This window comes from Martes martes, assembly GCF_963455335.1.
Source record: "Martes martes genome assembly, chromosome: 5".
NCBI classification, from domain to species: domain Eukaryota; kingdom Metazoa; phylum Chordata; class Mammalia; order Carnivora; family Mustelidae; genus Martes; species Martes martes.
The window spans coordinates 83534988-83549252 of record NC_137892.1 but is presented as its reverse complement, the minus strand read 5'-3'; the positions used below and the strand labels follow the sequence as shown (position 1 = coordinate 83549252).

The 14265-nt window shown below is 36.5% G+C and overlaps 1 protein-coding gene across 6 annotated transcripts in view; it reads left to right on the top strand.

Annotated features, from left to right (window-relative positions):
• The window catches only part of LOC308343625 (RNA-binding protein 27), a 77448-nt gene that overhangs the window by 60914 nt on the left and 2269 nt on the right, over positions 1-14265 (top strand). For all 6 annotated transcript variants that reach the window (XM_080804761.1, XM_080804759.1, XM_080804757.1 and 3 more), the window contains one exon: positions 13837-13947. In XM_080804761.1, coding sequence (XP_080660887.1) covers positions 13837-13947 — 111 coding nt within the window. The remainder of the gene's footprint in view (positions 1-13836; positions 13948-14265) is intronic.

The window sequence follows — 14265 nt, the reverse complement described above, 5'->3', positions numbered from 1 at the left end:
GCAGGGCTTGATCCCAAGACCCTGAGATCATGACCTGAGCTGAAATCTGTAGAGTTGGACTCTAAGCCGACTGAGGGCTGCCCCCATTTTCAGCCCTTATGTGTTCATTATGTGTTCAAGATGGTGAAGGAAGTCTTAAACAGCAAGACCTCACACACTGTTTCTTATTAGTATGATTCCCCTTAATCTTTTCTCACCCTAACGTTTAGAGAATAGTGGGTTGTTAAAGTGTCCAGATTTGAGAGCAATGTTGGCTACATTCTGGTCATTCCTTTTTTTTTTCTTTTTTTAAAGATTTTTATTTATTTATTTGACTGAGAGAGATATCACAAGTAGGCAGAGAGGCAGGCGGTCGAGGGGGAAGCAGGTTCCCTTGCAGGGAGCCTAATGCGGGGCTCGATCCCAGGACCCTGATATCATGACCTGAGCCTAAGGCAGAGGCTTTAACCCACTGAGCTACCCAGGCACCCCCATTCTGTTCATTCTTGAGCCAGTTTCTTTCACCAGCCTGACCTATATATATATATATATATATATATATATACACACACACACACACACACACACACACACACATAGAGAGAGAGAGAGAGAGAGAGTGTGTGTGTGTGTGTGTGTGTGTGTGTGTGTGTGTGTAAACTGAGAGACTAGCTTTAAAGTGACTTCTTGAGGAGTAAAATATGGAGAGGAGAGCGCTACCCATGTGCAGGGTATTCTTGGGGAGCTGGGAGAATGTGATTTTTGTCTTTTGATGTTGAGTATATAAAATTATTTTCTTCTTGCCAAATACGTTGGGCATTTAAACCCATTATGAGCTCTGGTGTGGCAGTACTGAAGCAAAGCGGAATTGTTTTAAATTTGAATTTGCAGAGAGTTCTAGTTACAAAAACAAGGTTATCTTTGTTAGGTAGGAGGCTGTGTGTTGTATCTTGAGGGTCTCTGGAGACTATGTAGATGTGTAAGGTTTAGTCCAGAACTCATGTTCACATGTATCTCTTTCCTTCTCATAAGTAGGGTCATTCTAGAGCATCTGATAACCAATTTTCATGTATACATGTATTTGATAGGTCTGAAATGATGGCATTTGGTTTGTGGAAAGGGGCATGTCCCAGCATTTGGGGAAGGAGCAAACAAAGCAGTGCAGATGAGGTAACTTTGAGAAGGAGACATTGCTATCAAATTTTGGGGGGTTTTTTGTTTTTTTGTTTCGTTTTTTAAAGATTTATTTATTTATTTGGCAGAGAGGGACATACAGAGAGAACACAAGCATGGGGAGAGGGAGAAGCAGGCTTCCTGCTGAGCGGGGAGCCTGATGTGGGCCTCGATCCTAGGACCCTGGGATCATGACCTGAGCCGAAGGCAGTTGTTAACGACTATGCCACCCAGGCACCCTTGCCATCAGTTTTGATGGTGTTTTGTTGTTTGTTTGTTTTAATAGGGCACTATTAGACAGTCTTGAGTGCTACAAACATACCCTAGTGATGGATAATTGGGCAGTGTAGTATGTTTTCTTTGAAGGAACTACAGAAATATATATGCCTAGACAGTATTGTAAATAGATTAAGCAAACATATATATGCCTAGACGGTATTGTAAATAGATTTAGTAAACTTCTTTGAGGTATTTTATATCCCACAAAGGCAAAGGTAAAATGGCTATTTTCAGTATTCTTTTATTGTCCTTAATGATTGTGAAACGATCATGGATGAACCATACCTGTATGAAAAGATGGTGGATGGGTTCAGTGAAGCTCTTTTGCAGTATGAGGACCTAATTCTGGAATCCTTCAGTTTATTCTTTTGTCCAGCAATCTGCTTCTAAGAATTTATCATAAAGGAATTATGGTTGTATACAAATAAGAGCTATAAGGATGCTTAGTATAGCACCCCTTGTAATAGTGAAAAGGGAACGATTTAAATTCTCAGTGGCATTTTGCTGCTATTGAAAACTTGTTTTTAAAGAATAATGCTACGAGAAAATTCTCAGGATTGACTTTTAGGTTAAAAAAAAGTGGGATACAAGATTATCCATAAACTTGGAATGAAAGTCCATTAAATTTATATTTCTAGGTTGGCAGAATTCAAGTTGGTTTTTCATTGTTTTCTTTCTGAGGACCTGTTTGCTTTGCTTTCCAAATGAACATATATTACTTTTTAAATCAGACTTCTTAATATCACATTCATGTTTAGGGTAAAATATTAGTGTTGTTGTTTTCTTAGAAGATTTTATTTATTTATTTGAGGCAGAGAGAGAGACCGCACACAAGTGGGGGCAGAGGGTGAGAAAGAAACAGACTCCCCACTGAGCAGGGAGCTGGTCACAGGGCTTGATCCCAGGACCCTGAGATCATGACCTGAGCTGAAGGCATATGCTTAACTGACTGAGCCACCCAGTCACCCCAATATTAGTATTTTTTAAAGATTTTATTCATTTATTTGAGAGAGAGAGATAGCGAGCAAACAAGATAGTGATTGAGCACAAGTGGAGGGGAGTAGCAGAGGGAGAGGGAGAAGCAGACTCCCCACTGAGCAGGGAGCCTGATGCAGGGCTCAATCCTAGGACCTGGGATCATAAGGCAGGTGCTTAACTGACTGAGCCACCCAGACACCCCATATTAGTGTTTTTATACTGTTTATTTTAAAACCAAATTAGAGGAAATGTGTTAATGTTGGGCTCTTAGATCCCAGGTGCTTATATTTTTTTTTTTTAAAGTGTAAATTAAAGTATATACATATTTAAAATACATAACCTATTTAATATATAATGAGAACTATATATAACATTAAACATGTTATATATAAATATTTTAAAAAATTTATGAGAGCGAGTGCAAGCGTGCATGTGCATGGAGAAGGACAGAGAGGGAGAGAAGGAGAATATGAAGCAGATTCCTCACTAAGTACAGAGCCCAGCTTGGGGCTTGATCCCATGACGATCCCATGATCAGGAGATCGTGACCTAAGCTGAAATCAGGAGTCAGATGGTTAACCAACTGAGCCACCCAGGTGCCCCACATATAAATATTTTAATAGCATATATCAAAGGTCAGCAGACTTTCTCTATAAAGGACCAGTTAGTAAATATTTTAGGTTTTTGTGGGCTATATACAGTCTTTCTCAGGTTTTCTTTTGCCTCTTCCTTCATCTGCTCCTTCTCTCTTCTCTTTTCTTTTTTTTTAATTAAATTTTTTTTTTTATTTAAGTAATCTTTGCACCCAATATGGGGCTCAAACTCAGGACTCTGAGATCAAGAATCACATGCTCTTCCACCTGAGCCAGCCAGGTGGTGTTCCTTTTCTTTTTAAGTTTTTTTTTTTTTTTGAGAGATTTCATTTATTTATTTGACAGAGAGAGTGAGTGAGCACAAGCAGGGGGAACAGCAGAGGGAGAGGGAGAAGCAGGCTCCCTGTCAAGCAGGGAGCCCAATGCACAGCTTGATCCCAAGACCCTGGGATCACAACCTGAGCTGAAGGCAGACACTTAACCATCTGAGCCACCCAGGCACCCCAGTTTTTTGTTTTGTTTTGTTTTGTGTTTTAAAATTTTTATTTATTTATTTGAGAGAGCACACGTAGGGTAGGGGCCGAGGGAGAGGGAGAAGCAGACTCCCCGCTGAGCAGGGTGCCTGATGCTGGGCTCAATTCCAGGACCATGAGATCAAGACCTGAGCAGAAAGCAGACACTTAACTCACTGAGCCACCCAGGAACCTCTCTTCTTTTTCACTCTTAATACCCTTTTAAAAACATAAAAACCATTCTTAGCTCACAGGCCATCAAACATAAGTTGCTGGACCACATTTGGCCTCATGACTATAGTTTACGGAGAGATGGTACATGTTATCATATTTTTATTTATTTATTTATTTACTTTAAGATTTTTTTTATTTGACAGACAGAGAGAGATCACAAGTAGGCAGAGCAGTAGGCAGAGAGAGTGCGGTAAGCAGGCTCCCCGCTGAGCAGAGAGCCCAATGCAGGGCTCGATCCCAGAACCCCAAGATCATGACTTGAGCCAAAGGCAGAGACTTAAACCACTGAGCCACCCAAGCACCCCCATATTACTTTTTATATTAAGTATTTAAGTTTAAAAATATAAAATAGTATTATGTAGCATATAAAGAGAATTTTATGTATTTTTAAGGTAAAATCAGGGAGTCTGGAAAGAACTTTTAAAAAAAGAGTCCTTATTTATGTATCTTTCATTTGACAGAGATCTGACAATATTAAAGACCTTTATGAAGAATTCCCTCTAAGTATTTTAATATTAAACTTTAGGTCAGAAGATGAAAATTTTAAATCATAGAGCCTTGCTTGAGGGCACAGACAGGACAAGAGCTAAGGTACATTCCTTTGCCCCTGATTAAAGAGAAGTTTGGCAAGTTTCAACAGAAGAGTTACTTAAACTAAATGTTTGGAATATTTGAACTGCACTTAGGCATTTTCAAGTAGTATACGTCAGTTAGTTACAAGATTTTTGAACTGCTGTAGTATGTTTTAGCTTGTGTCACTCAGTGATACAGGGTGAAACTTGATTTTTTTTTCTTTCTGATTACGAAAGTAATACATGCATGTCAGGTTGTGTTTGGCTGCAAGTAAAACATGAATAACTTAGGAAATATGAACATTTATGTTTTCTTTTCAAGAAATCTAGCAGTATGGAGGTTTTAGGTTTAATTTATTCAGAAACTCAGGCACACAACTTCTTTTCATGTTTCTCTTCTAGTATCCTAGTATGTTGGCTTTTTTTCTTAGGCCTTTTCTTCATGGTGTGACACTAGGATGTCTGCAGCAACCACAAACTTCATGGCCTCTAAAAAGGATGTCCAAAGGCAGAAAACAATAGTACCTTTCTTATGACATTCTTAAAAATCATGAGATAACCTTCTAAAAAAATATCCCTGCCTCAACCCTCACCCTCCATGCCCACCCGACTCCTGACATGCACCACTCTCTCTGAGCACTTGTGCCCTCATGTGTCTTAGCCGGAATTGTCACTTACCCGTTTGTAAGTTAATCCCTGTTGAGGAAACCATTACCATGGTTGAATTAAATCAGTCATGGTTGCATATGCCAGTTGGTCAGTGATAAAAATCAGGATCCGTTAGAATGGAAAGAGGTTAGGTAGTTGGTTTAGGTAACTAAGACAATGTCTTTTTTTTTTTTTCCTACAGTTTTATTTAGATTCATTAACATACAGTATAATATTAGTTTCTGGTGTACAATATGGTGATTCAGCACTTCCATACATTACCCAGTGCTCATAAAGACAAGTGCACTCCTTAATCCCATAATCACATACTTCACCCATCCACCCACCCACCCACCTCCCATCTGATAACCATCAGTTTGTTCTCTACAGTTATGAGTCTGTCTCTTGGTTTACCTCTTTCTCTCTCTTTTTTTTTTTCCTTTGCTCATTTGTTTCTTCAGTTCCACATATGAGTGAAGTCATTGGGTGTTTGTCTTCATCTGACTTACTTTGCTCAGCACAATACTTTCTAGTTCTACCCATGTCACTGCAAATGGCAAGATTTCATTCTTTTTTATTTTTTTAAATTTATTTTTTTATTTATTTATATTCTATTAACATATAATGTATTATTAGCCCCAGGGTTACAGGTCTGTGAATTACCAGGGATTTGATTCTTTTTTATAACTGAGTAATACTCCATTGTCTGTGTGTCTTTGTGTATATACAGCACATCTTTATACATTCGTCGGTTGGTGGACACTTGGACTATTTCTATAATTTGGCTGTTATTAAATAATGCTGCTGTGTCAAAGTACATGTATCCCTTTGAATTAGTGTCTTTGTATTCTTTGGGTAAGTATCCAGAGTTACAGGTGCTGGATTGTAGGATAGTTGTATTTTTGGGGTGCAGAAGTATAGTTATATTTTTAACTTTGTGAGGAACCTCCATATTCTTTTCCACAGTGACTGTCCCTAGTTCACATTTTCACCAGCAGTGCAAGAAGCTTCCTCTTTTACCATCTTTGTCAACACCCGTTGTTTCTTGTGTTATTGATTTAAGCCAATCTGACAGGTGTGTCTCACTATAATTTTGATTTGCATTTCCCTGATGATAAGTGATGGTGAGCACCGTTATGTGTCTGTTGACCATCTGGATATCTTCTTTGGAGAAATGTCTGTTTATGTCTTTTGGCCATCTTTTAATTGGATTATTTGTTTTTGGGAGGTGTTGAATTTTATAAGTTCTTTATATATGTTGGATACTAATCCTTTATCAGATATGTCATTTGCAAGTATCTTCTCCCATTCTCTCATAGGTTGCCTTTCAGTTTTGTTATTGTTTCCGTCATTGTGCAGAGGCTTTTTATTTTGATGTAGCTCCAATAGGGGTTTTTTTTTTTTTTACTATTATTTCCCTTCCCTCCAGAGACCTATCTAGAAAAACATTGCTACAGCTGATACCAGAGAAATTATTGCCTCGGTTCTCTTCTAGGATTTTTATTGTTTCACGTCTCAAATTTAGATTATTAATCCATCTTGACTCTATTTTTATGTTTGGTGAAAGAGAATGGTTGAGTTTCATTCTTAAAACAATGTCTTCTGTGATGTTCATTGAAGAAGACTTGGAAACCATTCAGTTACAGAAAGAAGAAGACCTAAGTACCTTAGATTCTTTTGATAGGAATGTTTTAGTTTTCTTAAAAGTTACGTGTACATCATTTGAAGAGTCAGGTGAAATGAATAGCTACAGAGTTGTTAAACATTCTCCAATTGTATTCTCGTTTTCTGTTCTTTAAGGATGTCTACTTTTAAATCTTTCAGCTGATTTTCTGGGTATTTTTTCATTTTTAAATAATTGATTTTACTGTTACTTCTTGATTTTTAAATTGTAAGCATTATATATTGACCTTAATCCTTTGCTTTTCAGCTCCCCAGTTTTTTGGCTGTGTTGTATTCTGTCCTATTTTCTCTTTCCTTAGGGGTTTATGCCTTTAAAAAAAAATCACTTTAGTATCATTGCATACTATGGATGCAACGCAGTCTTCTATTTTGTAGCCAGAGAGCATTTTGAGTCTTAGGAAAGTAAGAGGTTTAGAAGTCTGAGTTTCTGTACCCCCCAAAATATTTATGTAATTCATTGAATTTTTTGTGTTCTTACTAGCAAGAACTTCTAATTTGCCTGCTCCTTCATTCCTGGAAATTCATATAAGACAATGGAATACTTCTGTTGTAATTACTGTAGACTTCTCACATACAGTTAGCTTTTCCCTATAGCGTCTTTAGATAGGGTTTTTACTTTCCTTCTTCCAAGAAGAAGGAAATATTTGAGAGTGTTACTATATATGAAACTGATACCTTATCATTTGACAAGTAATACGCTTTTGCGTTTACCAGAATAAAAGTTACCCTTTCTCTGCATTTAACATTCAGAGAAACTTTTCTAAATAGCACTTCAGTTATTGCCCTTCCTCAGACCGTGTAAAAAAGCTTTTAGTAATTTTGATCTTTTGTGAACCTACTGATAACTTACTGCCATTTGATAGCTAATGTGTTTTCTGTTTTTTTTCACTTTTACAAATGATGTTAATATACATCTTACTGGATTTGGTGATTTTGAGTAGAATAATTTGTTATGCAGGACAGTCCTACACATGTCAACACCTTTAGCACTGCTGTTAAATGCCAGGAAGTGCTCTTCAGTCTGTATGACACCCAGAATGCCCCCACAGTAATGTTACTGTCTCAGGTGAAAACCCTTTTTTGACATTAGTTTGTAGGAGTGATGACTAGATCAAAGGCATGCATATTTTAAATTTTGGGACAGCTTGCCAAATAACCCTGCAGGAATGCTGTACTAATTCATACTTGTGGTGACATTGGATGAGAGTACCTATTTGCTTATATCCTCAATAGCACCTGAGTTTTGTGTTTTCATATTTGCTAGTCAGGAGATTAATGAATAATGACTGACAGAACTGGCATCAGTTTCTGATCTGGGAAAATGGTGGGGCTAGATAAATTTCTCTCTGAGTATCTTCTGCCTCTAAGGTTCCAAGAACCCCTGAGTTACCACATACAACTTTTCATTGATGGCATAAAATTGATTTTCTCATGTTCATGTATATATTGATATATATATATATTTTTTAATTACCTTATTATATTTTGAGGGGCAGCACACATGTACAAAGTGTAAAAGAAATAAAAATGTATGCAGTGAAAAATAAGGTTTCCTTCTATACCAATTCAGTTTCACTCCCCATAGGCATTTATTGTTTTCTGTTTCTTACATATCTTCTCAAAAATATTCTTTCTGTGTATATGTATTATTTTGTCTCTCTTTAACCCAAATGGTGGTATGTTACACAGTACTCTCTTGCATGTGCATTTCTCGTTTGTTATGTATTAGCTTGTTAATAGAGATGATGCTATACTAGTGCACGTGGTGTTGCTCTGTTCTTTTTAGTGGCTTCTTGGTATTTAATTGCATCGATGTACCACACTGGATTTCAACAGTCCCATAGTGATGGACAGCTAACTTTTGCCTCCTATTTCATTATTTCAAGCCATATTACAAATATGTGTGTGAGATAATACATATGTGGGTAAAGAAAAATTATGTATTTTTAATAGATATGTGACATTTTAGAGGCCGTTTTTAAAGCTGTTAAAGTACTTTTCAACAAAAAAATGAGTACATGCAAATAGTCAAAAATATGGTTAATCAGAAGTAAAAATCTCCCCTCTTTTCTTGATCTCTGTCTACTCTTAAAAGGTAGTCTGTACTCTTAGACATCTTTATAGAAAAACGTTATTAATATAAGAATATATACACAAAGTCTCTCACTTAAAAAATTTTATCAGAGTGGGCTTGTATTATAAATATAGAGCTACATTTCAGGCCTTGCTTTTTCAACATAAATATCTTAGCTGTTTGGTGTTTTCTTAAAATTATAAGGATAATACTCAATTTAAAATACTTACTGAAACAAACTATACCAAGTAGAAATGTATATAGTTCAGTGATTTATCAGAAGGTAAACTTGTGTATACCTACCCCTCAGGTCAAGAAAAAGAATATTCCCAGCCCCCTTCCAGTCATGGTTTTCTCTCCTCCTCAGTAAAGTGACCATTATCCTCACTTTATGATAATCACCTCCTTGCTTTTATTACACAGTTGATCCTCATTCATGGATTTCGTATTTGCACATTAACCTACCTAGCAATATTATTTGTGAGATCAAAAATCAATATTCAAGGTGCTTTTGTGGTTAGTTCAGACTTTGACGGAGCTGTGAAAAATTTGAGTTACCCAGTGCCCATGTTCCCAGCTCAGGTCAGTTAAGGTGATGCTCTGCCCTTCTTGTTTCAGCTTTCATACTATAAACAGCTGTTCTTTTTGCAGTCTTTTTAGTACCACATTTTCCTCATTTTTGTGCTTTTCACTGGTAGTTTCATTACTTGAAATGCCCCCCACTCCCAAATATCATTCTCAAGTGCTTTGTTGAAAGTTCAAGAAGGCTGTGGTGTGCATTATGGTGAAGACCCGTGTATTATGTAAGCTTTGTTCCGGCATGAGTGCTTTTAGCCATGAGTTCAGTGTCAGTGAATCAACAGTATATTTTAAATACGGTGTCTGTAAATATAAAGCAATTGATTAGTTGAAGAAAATGTTTTGACCAGAGGCTCATAGGAACCTAACCCTCTCTTGGCCCTAGGAGCAGTGATTGAGTATTTGCTAATTCTGTGCTTGCAATGAACTTCATATGACTTAGTGTGAATAATGAGAACCAGTTGTAGTTTTATCACCTAAATGTGCGTTCCTAAAGATTATAATATTATTCTGTTTTTAAATTTGTATGAATGGAACCACACAGTCTATATTCTTTCGTGTCTGCTCTTTTCCCTTAACATTATGTTTGTAAGATTCATTAATGTTGTCACATGTAACAATAGTTTCCATTTTTATTGCTGTATAATTTTCAGTTGTATTACTATAAAGTAGTTTATTCTTCAGTTCTGTGGATAGGTATTTGGGTTATTTTCGCTTTATTTTTATGAACACTGTTGATAGGATTCTTCTAGATCATTCGGTGTATATGTGTACAAATTTATGTTGGATATACATGGTAATGTTGAATGAACTACATCAGTTTCATTATGTAGATCCCTGCCAGTAGTGTGTGAAAATTCTTGACTTGGTATTATTAAAATACATCTTTATTCTAATCACTAATCTTGTTTATTGTTGTAAGTTAGATTGTGGGAGTTATATATTCTTAATTACTGACTGCCTGCAAATTAAATTTCTAATTCTTCCTTCAGTAGTTTATACGCAGTACACTTAATGCCCTAAAATTCCTTTTGAAGGACAGAACTGCTACCCTCTTTAGAGGGCAACCCAGTAAATACAGGTTAAAAAAGTCTCTCTCACTTTCTGTGGTTATAGAAGTAACACATCTTTTTAAAAATTTTTAAATAACAAAGTCTAAGGATCTATTATATAACATGGTGACTGTGGTTGATCACACTGTATTGTATAATTGAAATTTGCTAAGAGTGTAGAACCTAAATATTCTCATCAGAAAAAAGGTAAATATGTGAGGTGATAAATGTGTTGTTAATGAACTACATAGGGAGACTTCACTCTTTATATGTATATCAGATTATCGTGTTTTACACTTACAAATATCCTTCGGTTGTGTTTTACCTCAGTAATCCTGGAAAGAATTCAGATAATACTGAAGTGAACAAAATAGTGAAAAAGTCCCTAATTGGGCTGTGTGTGTTAAACGAATAAGGGCAAAAGATGTCTATTACACGCATTACCAGATTTTTTTCTCCAAGTTTATTGAGATACAATTGACGTACAACACTGTATTAGTTTAAGATATACAACATAATGGTTTTATATATGTACGTATAGTGAAATGATTACTATAAAATAAGTGTAGTTCACATCCATCACCTCACATAGTAAGAATTCTTATTCCTTGTGATGAGATCTCTCAGCATCCACCTGATTTTTTTTTTAGAAGATGCAAATGTATATTTGGATGGGGCCATTTCAATATATCATTTTAGTATGTCCCATGAGTTAAAATGTTTGGTACCAGGTTATAAATGTGCAGCCCCTACAGGGAGAATAAGAGTTTTCTCTTAGATCACAGGCTGATTTCTGTGCAGACAGTAATGGGTTATGGATCCGGCTTAATATATATAATATATAACTGGGTTTTTAAAAATTTTTTAAGATTTTATTTTTTTATTTGACAGAATGAGCATAAGCAGGGGGAACAGCAGAGGGAGTGAGAGAAGCAGACTCCCTGCTGAGCAGGGAGTCCACCATGGGGCTTGATCCCAGGACCCCAGAGTCATGACCTGAGCTGAAGGCAGATGCTTAACTGACCTAGCCACCCATTCACCACCGCCCTCCCTTTTTAAGATTTTATATACTTATTTGACAGAGAGTTAGAGAGAGAACATAACACTTCTAACATGCAGTGATTTGAGTATTCTGTGGAAACATTTTGCAAATGGTTAATGACATTTATCAACATTTTTTCTAGGAAAAACTAGAGTGAACCCCTATTTTTATTTTTTTTAATTTTTTTTAAATTTTTTTTTAAGATTTTATTTATTTATTTGACAGAGATCACAAGTAGGCAGAGAGGCAGGCAGAGAGAGAGGAGGAAGCAAGCTCCCTGCTGAGCAGAGAGCCTGATGCAGGGCTCGATCCCAGAACCCTGGGATCATGACCTGAGCTGAAGGCAGAGGCTTTAACCCACTGAGCCACCCAGGCGCCCTGAACCCCTATTTTTAAAAGAACCATTTCTATTACATTTTTCAGGATTAAACCCAGAATTGGGGATATTCTGCAACATGGCGTCAGTGATAGAAAAGCTGTAGGAATGACTGAGCTTTCACTTTAATGATACTTGGAGTCCCTATTCTTTTTATCTCTGCTGCTTTTTCTTTAAAATTTTTGCTTTCTCTTTATGAAGTTTCTTGAGGAGGAAGAAACTTGTTGTTTGGGTGGTAGTCCTAAGAAATACATTTGAAACTGAGCAATTTTACCTTGAGTTAGGAAACTAGGTGTTTAATTAACGTTTGTTAAATGTATAGAATGGCTGGTACTTGCCGTTTTTGTATGGCATTTCAGAGGAGGAAGTGGGAATTGCTTTATCAACTACAGGTGGAGTAGTTGACATCAGTAGGCATCTAAAAAATTATACTTTTAAGATTTCAGTCTAACTATGTAGATTATCAAAGCTAAAGACTAGCAGTCGTTTTAAGATAGTATTTGTTGAAACAAAATCATGGGAAAGAAAGGGAAAAATAAAACAAGACAAAATCAGAGAGGGAGACAAACTATAGGAGACTCTTGATCATAGGAAACAAACAGGGTTGCTGGAGGGGAGGGCTAAAGAGGTGGGGGTAACTGGGTGATGGACATTAAGGAGGGTATGTGGTATAATGAACACTGGGTATTACGTAAGTGATGAATCACTGACCTCTGCCTCTGAAACCAATAATAAATTATGTTAATTAATTGAATTTAAATTTTAAAAAGCATGAGATTAACCAAGGATGTCATTTGCATAGCTGTATACTTTGCTACACACTTTAATAATTTGTATGTTAGGGTGTATATTAATTTGTTTTTTGGTTTAATGCCTTTTAATATTTATAATTGTGCTAACAGTGGTTCTTGTGCATTTGGATAGAACACTCACATTTTTTTTATGGACTCCTTAGAGCAACCCTGAAACAGGAAAAAAAAGAAAAAAAAGCTGAGATATTTGATATTAATATTTGATATTTGATATTAAGCAACTTACGGAGGCTCATTTATGTTCAGTTACTTGCCAATTAATGGTAGAGGTGGATCGAGACTTTAATCCTAGCATCTTGCTCAATCATCTTTGTTTAAATCTTTTTTTTTTTTAAGATTTTATTTATTTATTTGACAGACAGAGATCACAAGTAGGCAGAGAAGCAGGCAGAGAGAGGGGGAGCAAAGCAGGCTCCCTGCTGAGCAGAGAGCCCGATGCGGGGCTTGATTCTAGGACCCTGAGATCATGACCCGAGCTGAAGGCAGAGGCCTAACCCACTGAGCCACCCAGGCACCCCTTTTAAATCTTTTTTAAAAAAAGATTTTATTTATTTATTTTTGAGAGAGAGAGTGAGAGAGAGAGAGCAGGGAGAGGGGAGAGTAGGGGAGAGGGACAGAGGGAGAAGCAGACTCCCTGCTGAGCAGGGAGCCCAGTGCAGGACTCGATCTGAGAACCCTGGGAACATGACCTAAGCTGAAGGCAGACACTGAACCGACTGAGTCACCCAGGTGCCCTTGTTCAATACTGATGTCAGTAAAATCATGAGCAGAAGAAAAAAAGTATTTGTTGTTTTCATCATGACTTTTGTAAGTGGAGTGACAGTATCATCTAAACCAAGACAAATTCTAAAGTTAACATGACATAAATACAAGTCATAGACTATCTGGGCAAAATAGTACATGTGGTTCTTTAATTAAAAGGGACTTCAGGGCTACTGGAGGGGAGGTGGGTGGAGGAATTGAGTAACTAGATATTGGGCATTATGGAGGGCACGTGATGTAATGAACACTGGGTATTACATGCAACAGATGAATAACTGAACTCTGCCTCTGAAACTAATGATAGACTATATGTTCACTAATTGAATTTAAATAAAATAAGTTTAGAAAGAGGAGAAGGGATTTTACTTTTTCTAGCTCTTACTAGATATTGTATAGATCCACTTTAATTTTCCTCCCCAATCATTACACTTTTTAAATAGCATACAATTTGAATACAAACTTACGTGTTTTTCTAAAATCTATTTTAGCCTGCAAACCAAGGGTCAAAATTCAAAGACCGTCGGCTACAAATATCATGGCACAAGGCCAAGGTGCCTTCTGTATCCACTGAGACCGAGGAAGAAGAAGTCAAGGAGGAGGTAAATTTAACAATTGAAAATAAACATTCAATTAGATTGTTTCTCAATTAGCATTTTTCTTGACATTAAAGTAAATAAAATAAATCTTAAAATAAATATTGTTCTTTTTTGCACACTGTAACTTAAGGCTAGTCTACAAGTTTACTAAAGAACCAGAACAGTTACAGACATAAAAAGTTCTTTGTGGGGGTATATTTTCTGGCATAGGAAGACTGGTGGTTTTTTTTTTCCCCTTTTTTCTTTGTGCTTTGTGCTTTGTGCTCTAGGAATTTTTATTCTGTTAAGTGAGGACATGGATTACATGAACAAATTTAATTT